The following is a 24,525-nucleotide window of genomic DNA, read 5'->3' on the forward strand; positions in this document are numbered from 1 at the left end:
TTCCTACTTATCATTACTAAATGACATCGTTGTTCATCTGGTATCTGGTTTCCCTGTTTACATCTCCTATACTGATATAGTAGGAGACTAGGAGTTGTAGAATTGTTGTACAAAAACAGGATATGCTAGGGACTGTCAGTTGATTGAGAATGTCCAAAGGAGGGCCACCAGACTGGTGCCTGCACTTCGGCACCTCAACTACCCAAAGAGATTGTAGCGCCTGTAATTGCCTAGCTTTTATTACAGAAGGCCAAGGAGGGACCTAATTGGGGTGTATAAACAACTCAAAGGGCACTACTCAGTCAAGTGTCCATACCTAGAGCTGGCAGACGCCCACCCCACAAGGGGTCACAGCTCAAGGTTGCAGAAGCCGAAGAACACCCCACTGAGCCCGGTAGTTTTTAGTTGTCGGACATGCTCCAGAGATCGTCTCCCATGCTGGCCGCATTGAGACCTGGTTCATCCACTCGCCCACTGATCGCAGGTCCCTGGTTCGATCCCCGGGCAGGGTGAAACTATGGGCAAGATTCTTTATGCCATTTGCCTCTGTCTACCCAGCAGTAATTGGGGACGTGGATGTTAAGCGATTTGCTGATCGTGTTTCGAGGTAATGGTTAGCCAGTGCAGTGGAGAGTTGTCTGGTCTTCTTGGACTATTCCTTGATGTTAGGTCATGCAACTTGTTAACTCAATGTGTGGTTGTTGTGATGGCGACAGCTTCTACACCTTAAAAATATTCACGCCTAAGTGGTCCTTGGGCCGGCCATCCTCGTTACAAGAGGGACAACCATTAACTTAACAGTCGAAGATGCTGCCGAGCAGCAGTTGTTTTGACCAGAGGTGTAAGTCTGGTGTAGTAATCCTGACTATATGTGCTACTATCTTTTGTGTACATTATTGTGGATGATTATTGGGAATAATTGTCCCAAGTTGAGTATTGAATCCATAAAATATTACTATTGCCAATATTAGAGTTGCTTGTATGTGGTGAGTGGACAATCTGTGTTCACAGCTGATGTGTTGGTATTGTCCCACGTTGAATATTGAAACAAATATTACTATTACCAGTAACATAATTTGTAATATGGTGTGATTTGACCATCTATACTTCCAGCTGAGGTACTGGCATATGTTTTCTTGAACAGTAATAGGATGTTGCTCAAAGTAATGCTACCAGTCTGTGCTATTGACAAGTGTTTAGAGTGATGTATAATAATACCCTTAAGGAGGTATAAGTATTGAATGCAACTGTTAATCGAAGATCTATTTTTGCTACTTATAAAGTACGACTTATTTGTCAGTTTTGTCTAAGTGTTACAATAAAGTAATTATTGATTGAATCTAGTTTTTGTTGTTGTGGGTAAAGGTTCAGGTTGTCATAATATTCAGAGTTGATTTTAATAAATATTAATTCAGTAGAATGTGGGTATCACTGCTCCTTCCTTCTAACAATTGACATTTCAGAAAATATAATAAAACTTCACTTGCCTAACCTCTCGTGTTTACCACGCTACCACTTGTTGATTCTAGAAGTTATATTCCAAAGAAAAGCCTGGTTGGTGGCAGCCTAAGATACAAGTATAATAATTAAACGAATGTGATTTTCCCAGGTTAATCCACTGAACAGAATATAACTAAGTAAAGCTGCGAATATAAGTAAGAGGGAATACACAAAAAAGAACATTGAAAGAAAGAAGGTTATAGAAGATAAAGAAATAAAAGTTTCCCTCTTTACATGACAAATCTTTCTATCTGGCACAGAACATCTTTGCTGAGTTTCACTGCAAGCGAGCGCAAGAAAGGCATCAGACAACTCAGGCAGAGAAGACCATGCCTCCCAAGTAAACCTTTTTTCCACGTTCTAGGAAGGAGACCGTGTCACACCTAGATATGACATGAAAAATTAGGAGTGCCTTTGTTCCCAGTGGCCAAAATCTTTTTCCAAGGGTATGGATAGTAATGTTCTGGAAGTGCTTCTATGTGCGAAAGTTAACCCAAAGTTCATCAAGATCCAGTCTGTGAAAGAATGCTACTGCCCAAACTACAATACCGATATCAATCAGCATTTGCACAGTGTTGCACTTAAAGAATAACCCTGATATCAGCCTCTTAATGATTTGTGGGTTGAAGATGAGCAGTGTGTCCAAGTTCACCACTTGGCAGCACATATTCGTCTTTAGTTGCCACCAAAATCTTGTTTTCAGTAAACATGCGCTTGACTTCATCAGACAGAAACTGAAGCAACTCCTCCTTGTTGCTGCTGACCCATAGGAAACTTCTTCAGTCAACAGATACAGAGGCTCCAGCCACTACCTTTTGATTGGTGGTAGTACATTTTCCAGCTCTGTGCTCTCTAATTGCCTCCTTTAGGCTACCTTCTAAGTATCTATCCCAAACGATGTCTACTCTTCTGACTGATTGTAGCTGTGACATCACATATCCTTGAATACCTTTTCTGCATGCAGTAGTCTGCAATTGTCTTACATTCATTGGGTGGTAACATGTGGACCACATCGGCTCTATCTAGTACTTTGGCGTCAACATTGGGGATATCAACTACAGATGGCTTTGTCCTTGGTATGAGACATTCCAGTAAATCATATTTCACACCATGTCGCAACTTGCCCATATCAGACAAAGAAGGTGGCACGAGTTGGCTTTCATGTGGAAATAAGTCCTCAGGATTCGCCTCGTCCTTTATTGCTTAATTTATCGGTGTGAAAAAAAAAATTATACCCCTTAATTTGACATTCAACAAGTAACTCGTGAATCTATGTTAATCCAAGTTTCTGTAAATGTTAAATCCGTCCTTTCTGTACATATAAGCGTTATAATTTCTATCAAAGTATCTTTAATACTTCTACTGTTCCCTCTGGCGAGTTTTCTGCTAGTTTCCCTGAATAATATCGCTTTACTCTCTTTTTTTACACCCTTGTATTACATATTCTTGTACCCACTTCAGCCACTTTGATTCTTATGCTCTTCTGTTCACCTAAATAATTAAAGAACGCAACACTGAATTAGCCATGGCTGCCGCACCAGTCCTAGACAGATGTACCCCATTCAGAATGCACGACCCATTTATCTTATCTGCTAATCCACAACTATTAAGGTTTGCTTACCTTCTGAAGTACTGACCATATATTTATCATCTTTGCTATCTAGTTCGTCCTCCAGAAGTGTTGGTACACGTAGCTGCTTTCGTCTTTTTAATCACCAGCCCTGTTGCAATACATTTAAAAGATTTCACCACTTTCCACTGATAAGCAGCATTGCCCACCTTCACCGCTTTCAGACTCTCATTTTTTCCTCCACCTGTACCACACCAGGTCAGGCCCCAGAGAGAAAAACAGTTTGTCAATTTACAGAAGACCACTTGAAGTTTATCCCAAGAGCTAACTGTGACACAATCATCCACCAGTGAGATCAGTGATGTCCCAGATGAAGATGTAAAAGTCAAATAAATGCAGGACGAAGGAGAGGCTTAAACAAAATATTAATGATAGTGACAATGGCAGAATATGCAGAGAGACCGCGTGCATGAACTTAGTATTGCAGTCCAAGTTGTTGAGGGTTGTAGGAACACCTGCTCACTGTTAATCTGGGAGGTGGATCGAGGTTGGGTATATATTAGGGATGTTTTCCTGTTTTGGGGGATTTCAGCAGCTGGTCCGACTTCAGTACTGGAAACACGACCGTAGTTAAGGAAAAAATCTTCTTCCACTGTCAAACTGAGTCTCATTACTTTAAGATAGATACTCTACTGAGCTACATAAGTTGTATATGGATATTTGGTTCAGTAGAAAGCATTAAAATAACACTGAGAATATACCTGAACCTGTTACGTTTAATTACCAGTAATAGCTGGACAGCTGTGTGTCAATTAAAATAGTTCTAGTATAACTACAAGACCAAAGTAATGTGTCTATTATCATACAATGAAAAAAAATTATTCGGTTTTTATTTTTTTCAGCCAGTTAAATAAAAAAATCATCTCCAGCTATGAGAGACACTTATGTAAACCTGTGATTCTGAAGTTTGAAAACAAAGCAGCAGCAGCAAGGTGTAGTGGTCAGTATATTCTAGGATTGTTATCAGTGGAGTGTGATTCTAAAATACCATCCTAGAATAGGGACACGTGGGACTTTTTCACTGGCGTTTGTTTGATTTTACTTGTATATCATCCTGGTCTTCTTATGTCCCAAATGTAATATTATTTTTGTGTCCCATTTCATGGATTAAGGCAGAATTTTATTTCAAATTAATAAGAATATCCAACATTTCCATGCAATTTGACGATTCCTTAAACAAATGGTAAATGATATGTTTGAATATATCTTAGGGGTGCATACATAAGTGTTAAAAAAGTTTTTATTCAAAGATCGTACAAAGTAGACAATTCCTTAGAATCTTCAAAACAAAGTGTATGGTAGGGAGAGACACACACTAACATTTGGCATTACTGGGATCTAGAAAACAATAATAATTACAACAGAGGATTCCAGCTTAAAAAAATATCACTTAAACTTAGGGAAATATCACAGTCTTTTATTAATGATATTGTTCAATGTTTCTCTCTAGCTAAACACTGTTTATTTTCTCGCTGTAAACGACTGAACCGAAAAAAAGCTTCTTTTTTTTATTCTTGAAAGCACTAAAAGTGAGTAGTGAGGGGGAAGACATACAGACTCAACAACACCATCGTCAAGAATGAAAAGTACAAAAAACGTCTCCGTTTTCTTCTCAATTCTTTAACATATTAGAGAATTTAAAGAAAATGATGGAAAGTTTACCGTAAGCCAACTTGGGGAGACAAAAGTGTTCAGAGACTCTTAGTTACGGAGGGTGTGAGGGGACACTATAGTGGGTATGAAGGGCACTGTAGTTGGTGGAAGGGGCATTGTACTGGGTTTGAGGGGCGCTGTAGTGGGTGTGAGAGGTACTGTAGTGGCTGGACCACTTAGAAGAACACGCTGTGGGGGAACATTGTCTGATGGATACTCTAGTTAAAAACAACTGACAAATAAAGGGCTGGGAGTTGTGTAGATCAAGGGTCGGGAGAGTCTTCCTTTACACGAGGGGAGGAGAGCGGGTAGAGAGCTGATACCACCCTCCTCCTTTATGGCTGAAGCGGAAATAACTCAGGACTAACTATTGTACAGTTTCTTTAATGCCTTCAGTGAACTAGATTGGCTCACGCTGATGAACTTTCTAACTCACCACTTCATAGTAAAATAAATAACATTGTTATATAATATTCATTTTTCATATACATAAAGTTTCTGCCTTATTACTTTTTGTTGATTCACACTACAATATATATTTTTCCACTTGATTACTATCGGTGAATTTCCTCTTGGCCGAGTCTCTTGTAACATATTCATAGAAATTTGTTTCCTTCCTGATATGCAGTACTGTATTGTAACGCCACTGCTATCGGAAGTTGTACAAACTAGTCCCTCCCTCGAGCATTGAGGAGACATAAAATTTTCAGCACAATGACCATGCAGAATTATCGATAATCACCCTGTCTTCGCCCGTAATCTCTCCAGAATACTTATAGCTGAGAGATGCTGCCCCGGTGTGCCACGAGATCATTAGATTTGGTGAGCATCCAGAGCAGTCTTCCAGGGAATGGTGTTGTGGTGCGGGGAGCTGAACACACACACACAAGTGTTGGGTTTACAGACCACAGTGAAAGATGTGTCGATTATACAGGATTTGGTCCCTATCTCTATGAACTATTTGTGAGCCTTTCCAGTCCACACCGTTGCTCAGGTCAGCCCATTACGAGTTTTTTGCCCAAGTTCCTATAGTAATTACATTAACCTCTTTCTTTTAACCAAAGAGGTGATGACACATCTAGTCGGCTAACTAAAGCTTCAAGAACTAAAGAGAAAGGCGTTATAATTGCGCTGATAACCACAGTGTAACCAGTATAACTTAGTCATCTTTGAGAATCCATACTCGGGCTTTGTGCACATCATAACAAATAAAAGTTCAACATCACTGCTTTTCACACAAGGATGAAATCAGAAAGTAGAACTGTGAAACCACACGTTATTTGTTAGATCATATGAGCTACAAACTTGACTCGAGTGTAGCACAAAAATGTCTCGGTGGGGTGACAAGAGTGTCTGAAGGTGAAGGTGTAGCCCTTGGAAGAGCACCAGCTCTTGGCAGCATCAGCACAGTAGTAACTTATAGATCACTGGGTTTGACTATTCGATGAGAATGCTGGTGTTTGTCTTGAGTAATGGAGTGCGTTGGTCTGGATGCTGTGGATGTCTTCCCATCATCTCTGGGTTGCCTGCCAACAGTTGATGCAAATACTCAGGGTTCACTGGTGGGTCCTGGGGCATGTTGGGTCGTCGTTGCCTTAGGGTGTCTGCCTGTTTATTCGGCGGAACTTTGTCCTTACTCTCTGGCATGACCCCAGGCCCACTCTGTTGAATCTGCTTGTTGCACAAGTTGGGATCAGACAGTCTGACCATCAGCTCGTAGAACCTGGCATGGCTGAGGTGTCCCTTCAGGCGGTACAGGAGATATATGTCACCAATCTTACAGTTTTGTGTCACTGCATGTACAACCCCTCTAACTTTATCGCTGGCGTGGACAGGCTTAGCGACGCGGAGAAGATAAACTCGGACACATGGAAGCCACATTAAGAAGAGGAAGATGATGTAGCAACAAGTGACAAAGGTGAGCATGATGAGCCACACCCATAGACCCAAGAACAATTTTTCGTATAACTCCATGATGGTCAAGTGACAACCGAACATCTCTGTACGTTTATTTACCAGCTGATTTTGTTTAGCAATCTCACAAGAGGCGAATGGAGGGAAAGTTTTTGATATGTAGTCTGTGAAGGTGTGTGGGTCCCTCGAGAATGGGTAGGACTTGATACCGTACTGAATAAATCGTCCCTGGAGCAGGAAGTCGAGAAACTGCATAGCAAAAAGGTCCACTAATAGGGCAATAATGTTGACAGTGAGAAATTTCCAATACAATCCATTGTGAGTCTTGATGTTGAAGATAATGTACCTCGCGGCTCTCTCCACTAGCTCCCTCTCTGCTTGGTCGTACCTATGAGCATTGGCAGCGAGATCTTCCAAAAGTTTCTTGCATCTTGCATTGTCAAAGCTCTTGGATACCTTTCGTGGTATATAATACACTGCAGCTAGGAACGCGAATGACCAAGATATCCATCTGTAGAAGAGTAAATATCGTCTGGATCCGTCCTCCTCGACGAAGGGGTACGAAAGGCAGATGTTGATGTAGTCGAGGCGGACCTGTGTTTCTGCGTTGAAGTGTGACACACAAGTGATGACGTCACGGTGATACCTGAAACGTAAACAAAACTGTTAAAAACAATGAGTAAGAATATATGTATATACTGTATTATGCTAAATAGCTTAATAGGGATAATTGCCGATTACCAATAACTTCTATGTACAAGTATTTACATTTATTGGAAGCTTCTGACTGGCCGTAAATGATCATGTACAATTGTAGATCATAAAATTACATATAAATGAAAAGTTTCACACAAAACCTAACCAAACCAAACCTGACCTGACCTAACCTTAAACTAACCTACTATAGGTATAATTTTGCTTTATTATGCTGGTAATTGACGCCTCAAATGAAACAGAACATATTTTACCACATACACGTTAATTTCTATTGATTTAGAACAATAAAAACAACAGATTTATCCCTATTTGGCAGAAACCTCATTTGCTTTTTAAGGGGCTTAGGTGGAAGTTCTCTCTCTCTCTCTCTCTCTCTCGGTAATACTCGGTATTAATATCCAAAAGATACATGTTTCTTAATGATTGTTAAGATATAAAATTTTCGATATAATTTTACATATCGATGCACACATAATATATACTCGCATGTGCAAGGATAACATATCACAGAGGCCACATGATAGTTATCATATACAAGTAACCATTAAAAACAGAAACAGGAAAGAATCCAAGTTCTTCCATGATTATGAACATCTTCAGGGATCACAGATATTATTAATCACTAAAATGATTGAATCTTTCCGTGTTTGTTTTTGCTAGTTATAATCAATTACTTGCTGTCATATACATTCCTACTTCTACATTGTGACTTATCACTTCTTAACAAGAACATTTAGTTACATACCAGACCGCTTACGATACATATAATGCAGTCAGTGGTGTGTAAGGAGGTGGTGAGAGAGGGGCAGGAGAGAGGGCGTGGGGTGAGAGAGGGAGGGTGGGGTGAGAGAGGGGGGCGGGGGGAGAGAGGGGATGGGGTGAGAGAGGGCGGGGTGAGAGAGGAGGGCGTGGGGTGAGAGAGGGGGTGGGGTGAGAGGGGGGGGCGGGGTGAGGGAGCATGGGGGTGAGAGAGGGGAGCATGGGGTGGGAGGAGGGGGGCGTGGGGTGGGAGGGTGAGAGAGGGGGGGGAGAGGCGTGGGGTGGGAGAGGGGGCGGGGTGGGAGTGGTGAGAGGGGGACATGGGATGAGAGAGGGGAGCATGGGGTGGGAGAGGGGGGCGTGGGGTGGGAGAGAGGCTTGTGAGTATGATAATGGTGTGAGACGTGGGTGGGAGAATGGTGTAAGGGCGGGGCACAGGTATATGGGAGGGACTCGGGTGTGAAGGGAGGGAAAGGGGATACTTACCACGAGTACCACACCGTGAGGAAGGTACCCAGCAGGAGACAGAAGGTCCACCGATAGTGCATCCTGAGCACGAGGCCGTCGCAAGTAGCCGCACATATCTGATTGGCTCTGGTCTTGAAAGCGTTTAGAACACTTCCCAAGAGGGAGCGAATGTCCACACTGCCCGCGCCGATTGAAGGCATCCTCGCTCCTGTGGAAACAAGTTTTTTGTAAATTTGGTGGTCATAAACATACTGAGGAAGTCAATAACGCATTGAACTCTGTGTGGCATGAATAAAAATTTGGGTAAAAAAATTAGTGGGTACCAGAATCAAGCAATCGAAGTATACTGTATATGGGTTCAAACCTAACCCAGCAACTTGGATATGGTTCCAGTCCTAATGGAGCTCAAATTGTTTAATGGTTGGAAGACTATTGGACATATCCCTTTCTATTAAAACTATAGCATGGACGATATTATAAGAAATATATGGACACGCAATATACAGATAAAGATGATGGTAGGTGTCGTACAGTAACTAGTCTCATGCTCCTGCCTTGAGACATAACGGACAATTAGACGTAACGAATTAGTCCTGCTACGCCAACTAATACAGTGTATGATTTACGTGCAATGTGTAACGTCTTTGATAACAGGTGCCTACAGGAGAGCTCAGCTTCTCAACTGGCTCAGCCATGTTAATATTGTTATTGTTATCCACTCCGCATCTGTGTTTTTCTGGCTTAATAAACTGTTTCAATTCAATTCAACTAAAGCCATTTATGCGACCAGCAGAGTAAGAGTAACACACGGCACGAACAGTCGCACATGAGTTGTCAAAACATAGCCTATTTCTATGTTACCATGTAGTTGTGTTGTTAGCTGCTTCCTGCGGGCGAGGCTCATGATCAGACACTTGAAAACTAAAGACTCACAAGACAACAGCTCACACACTCTCTGCTGGTAGCTGCCTGGCTGACTGCTGGCAGACACACAGTAGGAAAGATACAGTAATTTTCCTGGTATCCAACAAAATATAACGATAGGAAAATCCCCGGCACGTCTAACTAGGAACCTTATGAACACAACGTACAGACACGTGTTTTAGTGCAGGTAGATAGTGACTCCCTCAACTACACCAGCCAGTCATCCATATGATCCACGCTAATTGAAGTTCAGAATAACTCACCTTACTGGCTATGCGAGGACTTATCTACACTAATTTACTTTCAATAGCTTATACATCGATAATCACTGTGTATGTGTGAGCTTGTGTTCACTGTCATGGGAAGGCGCACTAAGCTCCAAACGAAATAATTACACTCACGAACAACAAATGAAGTTCCTTTTTGTTTATAGTACAGTATTTAAAACAAAAATAATAATGCCATCATTTAACACGTTAAACAACAAATTATTATCACTCAGTAAGTATTTCAACACGACTTACTGTAGTTCACTCAATGAATCAACGTGTGTGGTGCTCGTGGTATCACCTCGCAGTCCACCACTCGACTGCACGGCTGCGTAACAATGAGTGGTGTGAGCTGGTCGCTGAGCTACGGACTGAAATCATCTGGGGGTCTACAGTACCAGATGCCGCCACAATCTTGAGTCAGTAAAACCCCCTATTCGTTGCTTACTTGAGCTGCTTCATCCCACCGGAACTTAACATTAGCTGACGAGTATGAATAAGATTTTATCTTACTATCTTTCTCAGGTTATGCTTGGATGAATCGACTTACTGCATATCATCTACTTAACACAGGAGTTCATCTTGATAGGGTTGAAGGGCACAACTTGTTTGGGATGAAATACGAAGTGTAGACACAGCAAAGTTTGTACAGTCGACGACTTTAACTTTATTCAAATAGATTGGACCGACCTTAAGGGTAATACCAAATCAGAGGATTTCCTTGAAACTTTTCAGTGTTGTTTCCTAAGTCAATATACAGTATAGCCGAACGCACCCGGGGTAATAATATACTATATTTAGTCCAGTCAAACAGAGAAAGCCTCCTTAGTAATGTCGAGGCAGGGAGTGAAGTAATTAACAGCGATCACAAAGAAGTGAGATTCAAAATAGGACTTAATGTCAGTTTCAAGTGATAATTGCATAAAGTCCCAGATTTTCGTTGGGCAAACTTTGACAGGTTGAAAAGACAGCTAAAAGAAGGGTTGTTACGCTTGGGGGTTGAATTACATGACCTCACGAGAGGGTGTAAATAACGTGACCTCGCATAATGTGACTGTAGATGGTGACCTTACTTTACCAGGTAACCTGACCACGAGATATGAGGATGACGATTACCATAACAATTTAAATAATTAGTTATTTAATGCGCAAAGACAAAATATACCATACAGAAAATCCAAGTCATATGCCAATGACCCCATTGGGTGAAAGGTTAAGACCGAGATAAGAAAAGCAAAGAGGAATAATGAAGTAAAGGTAGGAAGAGAGGCGAAGTTAACCCCTCAAGAGATTCTTCCAAATGTATCACACTAAAACACGAGACAAGATTGGGCCAATACAGTCAGATACCGGCGAGCTAACTGAAAACTTAAACATGCTACCCGGGGCACCAACTATATACTGAGACAGTGAAGCGGGTTACTAGTGACTCGTAACGATGTTAGCAAACAAATAAACTAAAGCCTAATAAGTCAACAGGTCCCGATGAGATATTTACCAGAGTATTAAAGGAATGTAAAGAAGAGCTTAGTTTGTCCATAGCTAATTTGTTTGACATATCATTAAAAACAGGTGTAGTACCAGAACCCTGTGGGATAGCGAATACGAGACTGATTTTCAAGAAGGGAGATAGATCGCTATCCTCTAATTACCTTCCAATCAGTTCAAACATAGGTTGGATGGATATATGAGCAATAGGGGTTGGGTGTAAATAGGACTGTCCAGTATGGGCCAATAGGCCCGCTGCAGTTTCCTCCATTCTTATGTATTTAGAATGAGTACAGTATTTGTACATGATAGGAGATTGCACTGTATTTGTACACATACAGAGGATGGTATAATATACCAGTAAAAGAAAGAGAGAGAGAGAGAGAGAGAGAGAGAGACTATCGGTTCCTCAGGTCATGGGTTATTCGGTCAGATATACACCTGACTACAGTTTTATAACATCCGGAGCACTTTATGATATGTCACTCACAGAATAGAGCGGCAACCACACTATAACCAGGAACAGGTGGTAAAGTGAGGCATCCCAACGGTCTACCCTCAGCCTGGTGTTAAAAAGCTGTTGTGCCCGACTGTCCAAAGCACAGGAGCCCCTAAGTTACATCTGTCTCGTCAACACAACCCGACCATAAAGAGAGGAATAAATCCATGAAACGGTAAAATCCCCAACATCTAGCTGGAAATACTGTAATTGTTCTCTGCGTACAACATATGGCCTTCAACACGTTACATTACGTCACGGAAGCTTAAAAACCATGTCCTAGAGACAAGGGCGAGTATATAGGTCCAATAAGCTTTTCATATGTTTTCTAGTAATGATTAAACATTATCAATAATCCTTTTCAGTCGTAGTGAGGCCGTATTTTCTGGCCGCCTCTACTAAATAAAGCCTCCAGTCCTCATTTCAAAATAATGCACACACTTACACTTGTTCAACTTACTATTTACATGGTGAAATTATCTGACCATGTTCTCAACTAAGATTCCACGTGAGCCTGTAATGTAAGACACACCTCGGTGTGTTACAAGAGGGGCCAGTTTCTCGATTACAGCGGGCAGCATTGGCAAGGTCGCGACACAGTCTCAACCAAAACATTATGCCGAGCAAACCGATACACAAGGTAAATGCAGACACAATGGCTTCTGATTTAAGCTTACATCATACCATACCAACTAGACCCTATTACTAACACTGTGTAAGATGTCTTATGAATAACAACCAGAGGAAATATTGGTTAGGTTGTAAATATCAATTCGGAAAACTCTTAACAATTGTGCCAGGTCTCGTAATGTCTTGTTTACACAGGAGGTCCGTTATATAACGTAGGTTTCTTTTCGTGTGGCCGTGTGGCAGTAACGTTAAGGGGGTGTTAGCTTAGATTAAATTAAGTTTAGTTGGATTGTTTGATTATCTGGCGCAGTAAACAAGGGATGCTAACCTTCATATGTGCTCCTTGTTAGCCCTGCTGCTGCCGTGCGTGATCCAGTTCGTTACTGACTAGGCTATTACTCGTTTAGTTTACATATGAATATAACATATTGACGATTGTCGCCGTTAAAAATGTTATCAGCCAATTATATGATGACCACGCCACCTCTCCTCTCTCTGTTCATGATTTACTGTATTGTATATAAAATAGACACGAATCTTTCTGGTACACGAAACGAACATGGTTTTTCGTTGTACAAAATACGATTCAGACGTAACAGGATTCGTAACAAATAATACATGCACAAACGCAACAGCCTAGCAGAAGTAAGTCTGGGGTTATTGTTCTACACGGCAGAACAAATATAATTACAAAAATAAAAGAAATAACACTGCGCTTTGCTCTGAACAGCTGTGTGGTGGGGTGGTGTGTAATACTTGAGACGACTGAACAAATACTGAGCAGAATGAAATGTATCCCTGGAAATAAAATATATTCCTAGAAATAGAAGCAGGGGTAGATTTGTGTGTGTGTGTGTGTGTGTCACTTAAAGAAAGGCCATCAAGTTTATAGAGGACTTTGTGAGTGATGAGTTGGAGTTATGAAGGAATCTAAGAGAAAAATGAGGCATGGCTGCCTGATGACCAAGCGTTTCTGACAGTGGCTGATGACCAAACGTTTCTGACAGTGGCTGAAGACCAAACGCTTCTGACACCGGCTGATGACCAAACGTTGCTGACAGTGCTATAGCAATACCCTATGATCCCACATGCTACAAATCTCACCGTTCGTGCCAGTATTCTCACACTCCCATACGAGGTCGACGACGTGGTGAACTTCTGTGAAAGCCCGATTAGCTCCCAGTGTGGTCAGATCAAAGCACAAGGCCTCAGTGCTACATATCGTCACCACTCACCACGCTTCGTCATTATGTTCCTCTCTGATGCCTCGTCCTTACTACACTGTATCGCAGACGATCATCATCTGGCGTCAAAGTGCCACGTATTAATCTTATCTGTCATATCAGAGGCTCGCTATATGGGTGTAAGGTGGACCTGGGTGTAGTGTGGGTGTGTGGTGGACCTGGGTGTAGTGTTGGTGTTGGTGTTGTTGTGTTTGTTTTGCTGGCCGTCAACTGTTAGGGTTATTACGACCGTAGACTTGTTATTCTGAAGTTCTTTTCGTTTGGTTCTTCTTCCCCACAAATATCTAGTTCGTCTGGTTCTTTACTAGGTCTTTTCTTTATTTTTCTTCCTGTGCCCGGGTAGGCTACTCCTCAAAAAAGCTAACCATTACGAACGAGATGTATTGAATAACTGCAAGAAAGATATATAAGAATAATGAAAAATAGACAATGTAAGAAGCCCTTGTACTCACGTCACCTCACCCCTCCTCAGATTCGCTCTAGCACGTCACGTGGAGGCTAGTTCATTAGGCACCCCATTTTACACAGGATAAAGCACAGAAACATTACGGCACCCAACTGGGAAGCAGGTCGAACACTCCCCTCTCCCCTTAAACTCTTGACCTTTATTTGACCTCCAAAGCAGTGCCCGTGTGCGTCGAGGTCAGTTTCTGTGCCCTGGGTGACCCTGTCGTTTTTCCCCACGACTTACTGTAGATGACGATCGGAATGATACGAGGCGGATCATCACATTCTTCTGATGAAAAGATCCTTACTTGTATAAAAAGACGATACAAATATCTGTAACGTTATGGGGCAGGTTAGGCCATTTCAGAACAAGTTATATTAGGCTAGACTAGACATAGAGAAGTTTAGACTGGGTTAGGTTAAGTTAGGTTAAATTAGGGTAGGTTAGGTTACGTTACATCAGATTAGGGTTACGTTAAGTTAGGTTATATTTAGCCTGAAGCTCACTTGATTTTTGATTGGGTCCCTGTGTTACAAATCCTCCTGGGAATCCCGGTGAAGCAGTGCCACAGGAGGAGTGACAGCCTCGCTTACTGGCTTGTAATTAAGAGATATAGGAGACGCCGCAGTCCTCATGACGTCACTGTCTCACAAGGGCCTCTCTCTCTCGGCCCCTCACATTCCGACATTGACCAGATCCTGGTCTCCTCCACTGACGGCTACCTGTAGTAAGTCAACCCCCCCACACACACACACTCAAGACTCATGGACATCCGCATCACATACATGCTCACGCTTTGTAAGATCTGCTTCACTCAGTCCTCTTCTAGATGTCGCCAGTGATCACAGAGGTTTAAGATCATGTGACCTGAACTAGTTGAGAAATAACCCTTCGAAAAAAGACATATATGACGTCAGACCTCAGACGTGACGCATGTGTTTGTGTGTGTGTGTGTGTGTGTGTTAGGATAATTCGTGCAAGTGGAGGAGTGTCCACAAGGAAATACCCCTTCCGTGACGTGGGTCGACCCTGAGCCAATCCCCGGGTGTGTCTGTGTTTACTAAGGCCCAGCTGACCAATCAACTTCTTCGCTTATACGTGTGAGGTGTTGTCTTGTCATTTTCTGTTCACGAGAAGTAGCTTTTATGTCTTCCATAAACATTACTTGGCTGTGGGACGGTCTCTGCTGTACATCACGGAGAAAAGATATCCCAGGAAAATCTGGCAAGACGTGGTGTTGAGGAGGATCTAGGCAAGAGAGAATCTTACATGATCGGCGGTTGCCAAGGTGTGGGGCACTAAACCGGACCCGGCCTGAGTCCCGCGCTGTAATGGGAGACGATCAAAATGTCTGGTACGTGAAGGAGGAGTATTTCAACCTAAGGATCTTTGTTTATATCTCAAGATGAACTTATATTCTAGGACAAGAAAACACCCCGGTTGGCATCAGGGGCGAGGCAGTCATCGAGTCAACCTGTTGAGATGATTCTTGATATAAAAAGCCTACCAAGAGTAGTATAATCAAAGTCCACAGTCGAGGAGTATTGTCACAAGCTTTCAGTGCTCACAACCCCAAGCGCTACAGGGCGGCTTGTATATTTGTGTCGCTGGATTTGTAAAGACCAACATCCATTCACCCGTTTCAGGAGGACACAAAAACACGCCAGGGTGGTTTTTCAGTGGATCGCCTTCTCCCCCTCCTCCCAGGCCACCCCTGCAGGACTGGTGACACGATTGGTCCCCTCCCAGAAATCTCCTCCTCCCTCCCACACTCACCTGCTGCAACATTCCATCACTCCCTCCATAATATCTAATCCCACTGCCTCCCACACCCCGGCCTTACTTCCTCCCACACTTCCTTCCCTCCCACCCACACCCCATTCCTCCCTCCACTCTCAGCAAGTCCGCCCCTCCTTCCTCACTCACACAGTCCGCCCCTCCCTCCCTACTCACTTCTCCCGCTCTTGTTACGTTCATTTCCTCTCATTTGACTCGTTACGCTATTCATTCATTTTCTTGTTATGAGTCATGTTGTATTTATTGAATACTCCTTCTCCCCCCTCCCTCCTACCTTGTGTTCGTCCATATACTCACCACTCAACAAAACACAGTCACCAGGTGGACGAGGCAGATAACCTGTTGTTTACTTTCAAGTGTCCAGGGGGTGACCTCTGACCCCTCGCCTCCGCCTTTCTAAAGTGCAGCTCAGGGCCACCCCTGCTGAGCCTTGCGTGAAATAAAGGTGTAAGGAGCACATCTCCAGGGGACATCCCCTCCTTCTGGACCCCTGTGCTGGTGACTCGTTAAGAGGACCTCATTATTAATGGGCCCCAAACTCTTAACGGGCCCAAATCTTAAGTTGGGGGACCAGTGGAACTTGGGCCCATTTAACCTGCAACCCCTGTGAGTCACCACTTGATGTGCTGCTCGCGGCCAATGGGTCATGTTCTGGCATACACAGCCACGTGATTTTTTTTCTCTTGTAAACTGACTTCCTGACTGAGATTTTTTTCTTAAGACGATGATGGTGATGATAAAACGGTGAAGTTTTCTAATCCACTAAATTTACGGATATATTTTGGATCCTCATCCCAATGATTCTAAAATCTCTCTCTCTCTCTGTTTTTATTTTATTTACATCATTTTCTGTCTTTCTCTCTGATATCTGACACATTTCATCTGTTCCGCTGAAAGACATGATTTTCCTCATTTCAACCTGGAACTAAACTTCCTTCCCTATTTTGACATCATTCTGTTCTTGACTAATAAATTTTCCTCCTTCCGTCTTACTGATTCCATCTTCCCTCCCCCTTCACCACCTCACATTCATTCCAATAAGACCACCACACCCTCCCTCACACCTCATTCCTCCTAGAAGACAATCACTACTTCCTCGTCTTCCCTCTTCGTCCATGTGCAGTATATCCTCCTACAAAGGCGACATTTCATCTGACATATCAACCCGTATCGCCTGACCCTAACACTTCGGTCCCTCCGCGGTACCTAACATATTAGTAAGGAGTGTCTGTACACGATGCCACAAAACACTTTCATTCTGGTACACTTGGTTTCCTTCCATCTTTCCTTGACAGATCTTTTTGTATATATATAGTAAAACAGGAAGAAGAAAAGTGTAGCTTAATAGAGGGTGCTGAAGAGTTGGGGAGGCAAGTCACTACGAGGTCTCCCACACAAACACACACACACACACACTCATACTCGAGCAGGTCATCCTCCAGAAATCTACACGATTAAAGTTAAAATTATTCGTTTCAGGTGTCTTCTGGGGTCGGCAGTCGAAAGTGAAATCTGCCGTGAACTCTGATACTCGAGACCAAACGTCACTTTGCATATGAATGGATGAACATGAGGGTGCCAGCGAGGGTTGTGTGGGCGAGTCACGTAGATGTCTCCTTCCTGCCTATCTTCTCTGTGCATTATCGTCCTACTAAATCGCTAACAACATTACATCGGCACAACACTGAACCTAAGATGTGAGGCTGGAGGTCGTACACGATACACACACCATCGTATATACACAACATCTTAAATACACACCATCTTTTAAACGTACACGCCATCGCATACAATCACACCATCGTATATACACACAATCTTAGATACACACATCTTATATACCTACACGACATCTTATTTACACACACACACACACACACACACACACACCATCTTTTATACACGCCATAGTAAGCACACACACACCATCGTATATACACACACCATCTTATATACACATCATCGTATACAGTATACACACACCATCGTGTATTTCGCGTCTCTGATCGACGTGTGTACAATGTGGTGTACAGCACATTGTGGATTCCAGCAGTCAGGGAAAGTAGGTAAATATACAGTACAGTATTGGAGTGGAAAGTGCTAAGTAGAGAACCAAACTTAGGTGCCGTAGGAAAAGAGCTTCGGTGCTAGGTGCGGTGCAACAATGCCAAGAAGAGGGCCACAGTGCTAGGATGAGGTGGAATAGTGTCTGGTAGCTTTAGGTTGGGTTACGGTCAGGTAAGTGGCCACGTGCTGGTGTGCGACAGTACTGCCTCTCATGATTTCTGTAGGCTGGTCAATCCGGAGATACGACACTCGACACCTGAGCCAAGAGACCAAGTAGAGGCAGGTTTGTGGTGCCCGACTATCCGCATTCATTAAGCAGGACTTGTGTGTGTCTGTGTGGTCATTTTCGAGCTCAGTAACTTTTGTTTAATGTGTGTGATTGCATGTGTATTTGTATACATGTGTACGACTGTCCATACTCTGATTAAGGTTTACACCAACACCCAAGGGCCTGACAGCATTGAGGCGTCGTAAACTTGTCCTTCACCATCGTTATTTACAATTTCTTCCTTTTTTGTATTTGTGTAATTGTGTAATTATTATTATTTTATGGATACTGTTATCACAGTAAAAGATAGGAATTGTGACCTTTAGGCTTCTCCTGACAACTATAAATGAACCCTACAACGAATTAGCCTCTACGACGCCAGGGCATGTGCTGTCTGGGTACCGTTGACAGGGCATGTGCTGTCTGGGCACCGTTGACAGGGCATGTGCTGTCTGGGTACCGTTGACAGGACATGTGCTCTCTGGGTACCGTTGACAGGACATGGCTGTCTGGGTACCGTTGACAGGACATGTGCTGTCTGGGTACGTTGACAGGGCATGTGCTGTCTGGGTACCGTTGACAGGACATGTGCTCTCTGGGTACCGTTGACAGGCATGGCTGTCTGGGTACCGTTGACAGGTATGATGGCTGTCTGGGTACCGTTGACAGGACAGGACAGGGCATGTGCTGTCTGGGTACCGTTGACAGGACATGTGCTCTCTGGGTACTGTTGACAGGGCATGGCTGTCTGGGTACCGTTGGGACATGGCTGTCTGGGCTGTTGACAGGACATGTGCTGTCTGGGTACTGCTGTACCGTTGACAGGGCATGTGCTGTCTGGGCATGTGACAGACATGTGCCTCTGGGTACTGTGACAGGGCATGGCTGTTCGGGTACGCTGACAGGACATGTGCTGTCTGGGTACCGTATGTGCTGAGTTGACAGGACATGTGCTGTCTGGGTACCGTTGACAGGGCATGTGCTGTCTGGGCACCGTTGACAGGGCATGTGCTGTCTGGGTACCGTTGACAGGACATGTGCTCTCTGGGTACCGTTGACAGGGCATGGCTGTCTGGGTACCGTTGACAGGACATGTGCTCTCTGGGTACCGTTGACAGGACATGTGCTGTCTGGGTACCGTTGACAGGACATGTGCTGTCTGGGTACCGTTGACAGGACATGTGCTGTCTGGGTACCGTTGACAGGACATGTGCTGTCTGGGTACCGTTGACAGGACATGTGCTGTCTGGGTACCGTTGACAGGACATGTGCTGTCTGGGTACCGTTGACAGGACATGTGCTGTCTGGGTACTGTTGACAGTGACATGTGCTGTCTGGGCATCATGACAGGACATGCTGTCTGGGTACTGCTGATAGGGCATGTGCTGTCTGGGTCCTGTTGACAGGGCATGTGCTGTCTGGGTCCTGCTGACAGGCATGTGCTGTCCCAGCACTGCCATGGACATGTTCTCTGGGTACGTTGGGACAGGGCATGTGCTGTCTGGGTACCGTTGACAGGACATGGCTGTCTGGGTACTGCTGACAGGACATGTGCTGTCTGGGTACCGTTGACAGGGCATGTGCTGTCTGGGTCCGTTGGACAGGGCATGTGCTGTCTGGGTACTGCTGAGGTGACATGGCTGTCGGGGTACCGTTGACAGGACATAGGCTGTCTGGGTACTGCTGACAGGGCATGTGCTGTCTGGGTCCTGTTGACAGGACATGTGCTGCCTGGGTACTGCTGCTGTCTGGGTACTGCTGACAGGGCATGTGCTGTCTGGGTACTGCTGACAGGTATGTGCTGTCTGGGTACCAAGTTGACAGGCATGTGCTGTCTGGGTACCGTTTATTGTGGGCATGTGCTGTCTGGGCCCTGTTGAGGGCATGTGTGCTGTCTGGGTACTGTTGACAGGGGTGCTGTCTGGGTACCGTTGACAGGGCATGTGCTGTCTGGGGTGACAGGACATGCTGTCTGGGCACCGCCGGATGTGCTGTCTGGGTAGGGCATGTGCTGTCTGGGGTCCTGCTGACAGGGCATGTGCTGTCTGGGTACCGTTGACAGGACATGTGCTCTCTGGGTACCGTTGACAGGGCATGGCTGTCTGGGTACCGTTGACAGGACATGTGGCTGTCTGGGTACCGTTGACAGGACATGTGCTCTCTGGGTACCGTTGACAGGGCATGGCTGTCTGGGTACCGTTGACAGGACATGTGCTGTCTGGGTACCGTTGACAGGGCATGTGCTGTCTGGGTACCGTTGACAGGGCATGTGCTGTCTGGGTACCGTTGACAGGACATGTGCTGTCTGGGTACCGTTGACGTCCTACGTCTTCTCCTGCATCCTGTACTAAAGGGTCACACCATTATTTTTATCACATGCTGTCAGAGATGAGGTTCTCTCATCAAAGTGAGAGACGCCGCTTCCTGTGTAGAGGCTCCAACTGACTCGATGTATCCTGTCGCAAATGTTTCATGGGTGGATGGCGTCTGTAACAAGAGCCTGATGCAAATTGGTTTGTGCCCTTCTTCTTTTTCTCTCCCTTCCCACTTACAAGTCTCCCTCCCTCTTACTACTTTTTTTATCGAAACTCCAGTACCCCCCCCACCCCCCTTATTTCAAGACAGAAGCCTACCGTTGTCATGATTTTCCTCCTATTCGAGATTAATTTGTTCCATCAGAGTAACCAACTGCGTTAGTGACAAGTACTTGGTATGTTAATGAGGGGAATCTACGTCTCAAGAATGAGGACGCTATACTGTTGGTCAATAACCTGTCATAGGCAATGAAGATCCTCATGTGTTGATAATATGGCCGCGCTAATGGGGTGTTAAAGTGCACTAGTCTCAGATATACCTCAGCTGCTGCGACACTAAGTAGCCCAGTCAACAGTGTGGTCAAATGGGAAGAGCAGTAAACATGGCAGTGCAGTGCATGACCCAGCGTCGTCCTGATGAACTAATCTGATCACGCTGACACCCACGAACTGTATGACCGCGTGGCGCACATCAACACCTTCCACCTGGTCAACTGTCAGCAGTGTGTTATGGCTGTCAGCACATCATATACTGTATAGACTGAACTTGAAAACCAATCTTGTGAGGTTATGAATGATCTGCCAACACAATATATGTGTTTGGTGGCGTCACTCTGGAAACTTAATGTTTGATAGTCCTCTTGGTCACAACAGCCGTGTACACGATACTAGTGCCATGGAGTCAAGATCTCTTCTCTCTGTTGGATGAACAACACAAGACTCACAATACACAGGTGCTAAGATTGTCGTCATAATATTACAGATTCAGTAACAGTTTGTGTTGAAACTTTGCTTCCTTCTTAAAAAAATACCTTAAAATTGTATGAAAACTTGGATTGCTTCGGTTTTTCTTATTTACAGTCGTAAAATTTCTTGAATTTTTAAAGTCAAACACTTAATTCGGATAAAAGCATTATCGAAAGATGTGACGTCTTGCCTTGTCAAGTACCTGATCTTGATGCACTGCCAGCGATAACCAGGCGCATCATGCATCAACAAGCAGGCAGTCGGCCATGATTTCAATCTTTGCTGAGCTCAGAGAATCTTGAACACCACCTGAGCATAAATAGCGATTCATCATCAATATGTACTTAGATCATGTTTACAGATAAACCGGAAGAGCTGGGCTGGAACGTACCGATATCCCCATCACAATGACCTCTCCGCCTGCCTGGAAATGACCGGGTACAAGATATGGGAACCAGGACTCGTAATCCTCGTTTATCAACACACAACAACCATCGTCACTGAACCATGCCTCAACATCTGAATCAATTATCTGAATATACATCACATGTTAAAGACACCATCACATGACTCTGACTAACCCGGTCAAGGGCAAAACTCACCCAGTTTAGACAAGCTTATGCTATACAATGTCAAGTGAGTTAACAGTACTGTATTGTGTTCAGGCGTTTCTAGATCACTGATGCCATAATTATAACCCCCAAGGTGATAATTACAATGTATGCCTAAATTTGCATGATATAACATATTCTGTCCATTGTATTACATTACGCAGATTCATGAAAACTTGTCTGGTGATTTTACTCAGTATCTATCTATCTATCTATCTATCTATCTATCTATTCTCGCCACCGATTGCCTCACTACTCAACATAGTCACGGTGTTGTCAAGTGCTGTTGTTGTTCTCGTATGACACATGAAACGAAACCAGAGAATGTCTTCCAGTAATTATTTTTTTAAACAAACAGTAAGGACATGAACGTTTTGTGTTTGAACTCCTGGTACTTAGATAAAAAAGCACAACAACAACGTATATTTCTGTGAGTGATGATGAACGTTCAAGACGGAAACTTAATTCTTTAAAAATAACCCTAATGTCAGATTGTCATTTTTTCCTGTACTTAGTAAGATGTGTTCGTGTACACTATTAACATATTCCCTTCGTCACTACAATGGATATATAAAACTTCTATGTATGTGTGACCATTAATACAAATGGATATGTGCACGTTTGTAGACATAGGTGACTAATAAACTGGTAACCACATAAAAGGTCTCGCTTCATTACGGGAACATCAGAGAATAATTACAAAGTTAATGTAGTAATAACTTTGACAATAAAAATACCAGATGGTGTGTGACATTACAGTAGAGTGAATTACTGATTATCTACGCTCTCAAGTCCCCTTACATCCTCTCTCTCTCTCTCGCATTAACCAAATTGTATCACATGTATAATTAAGATAATCAAGAGGCTGATTGCTGGTATATTTTCATGGAATAATGTCCTGATCAACTTAAGATTATCCCCCAGTTTAGTTCATCTGAAGATTAGCCCCTTGTCTCTTTCACAAGTTAAAGACTAGCCTTCAGTTTATTTCACCAGAAGATTACCCCCAGTTTATTTCACTTTGAGATTAGCAAACATTTTCTTTTAATTTAAAATTAGCCCTCGGTTTATTTCGGCTGAAAAATTAGCCCCAGCTTATTTCAACGTAAGATTAACGACCCTAACGCTAACCTGAACTGGGGCTAACCTTATGCTGAACTGAACTGGGGGTTAATCTTTAAGAGACATTACCTGTAGCTAATCCCAAGGTGATCCGTTGTTTAATAGTCAGAAGATGTTAAATCTTTAGCATGAGACGTGGTGAACGGCGACACACATGTGACTATCGCCAACACCTGAGCCGGTCGTCACTAGACTCACAACATCCAGTGGTGGTGGAGGGGCACCACACACACACACACACACTTAATTCTTATAGATAGAATAACAGCACAAAGATCGAGGAGAAATGTTCGGTAGACCGCATACTATAGTAGCACAAATACAAGACGCATTACTGTGAAATTTTAAATCCAGGAAAATAATATAAACACAGCACGCAGCAGACACGTATTTCTACACAGGGGACAAGTATACACGAATCCAGGGAAAAAAGTCACAAGAAAAAAGTCACAGATAAAAAGGCACGGAAAAAACCTAACCTAACCTAACTTAACATAACCTGCGTGCAATGCCATCATATATATATATATTGTGTTGTCAATGTGTACAAGTCATGTGACTTTTTCCTGTGGACTTTATTTCCGTCCACCGTATACACTTAGCAGACGCGAACACACACAGGACAAACACGTATACGCACAGAGCAAACACGTATATACACACAGCAGACACCTACATACACACTAGAGACATGTATATTCACAGAAGACATTTACACACACACACACACATCTCCACAAAAGACACAGTAAACTGATATGAAGTAACTCATCCTTTGACCTGACCTGACCCACTAGTCGTGTGTGCTGGGTAAACATAATAATCACATAGAAGAACAACAGGATGGCAACGACGAATAACAGGGTGGCAACGACGAATAACAGGGTGGCAACGACGAATAACAGGGTGACTTTATCAAACAGCAGGATGACAACGACGAATAACAGGGTGACTCAGACAAACAACAGGGTGACAACGACGAATAACAGGGTGACACAGACAAGGACCTGGCTGACACAGCCTGGGCGACAGGAGTAAGTGACACTCTCCTCCTCTCCTCACAAGAAGTGTATTAACATGACAGTAACGTGAGACTCCCTGGAGGTATTCCTGCCCTGCGTCCGGGTGTGAGAGAGAGAGAGAGAGAGAGAGAGAGAGAGAACGTCAAATGGCTGCGTGGTGGCGAATCTGAAATGGAAGCCAGTCCTAAATAGTGCACAAGGAAATCAGGATTGG

At 43.6% G+C, this 24,525-nt stretch overlaps 1 protein-coding gene across 8 annotated transcripts in view; it reads right to left on the bottom strand.

Annotated features, from left to right (window-relative positions):
- Positions 1-4,356: 4,356 nt before the first annotated feature.
- Positions 4,357-24,525, bottom strand: part of LOC121869784 (innexin inx2-like) — a 113,379-nt gene continuing 93,210 nt past the window's right edge. For 5 of the 8 annotated variants that reach the window (XM_042371351.1, XM_042371353.1, XM_042371350.1 and 2 more), the window contains 2 exons: positions 8,660-8,849; positions 4,357-7,343 (listed from right to left, as the gene is read on the bottom strand). In XM_042371351.1, the coding sequence (XP_042227285.1) occupies positions 6,221-7,343; positions 8,660-8,841 (1,305 nt within the window). In that variant the 5' untranslated portion in view covers positions 8,842-8,849 and the 3' untranslated portion in view covers positions 4,357-6,220. Of the gene's footprint in view, positions 7,344-8,659; positions 8,850-9,502; positions 9,561-9,828; positions 9,990-10,089; positions 10,218-24,525 lie in introns of those variants that run through there. The other 3 variants (XM_042371348.1, XM_042371352.1, XM_042371346.1) reach the window with 3 other exon arrangements.

The sequence above is a fragment of the Homarus americanus genome, unplaced genomic scaffold (assembly GCF_018991925.1).
Source record: "Homarus americanus isolate GMGI-L3 unplaced genomic scaffold, GMGI_Hamer_2.0 scaffold17515, whole genome shotgun sequence".
NCBI lineage: Eukaryota > Metazoa > Arthropoda > Malacostraca > Decapoda > Nephropidae > Homarus > Homarus americanus.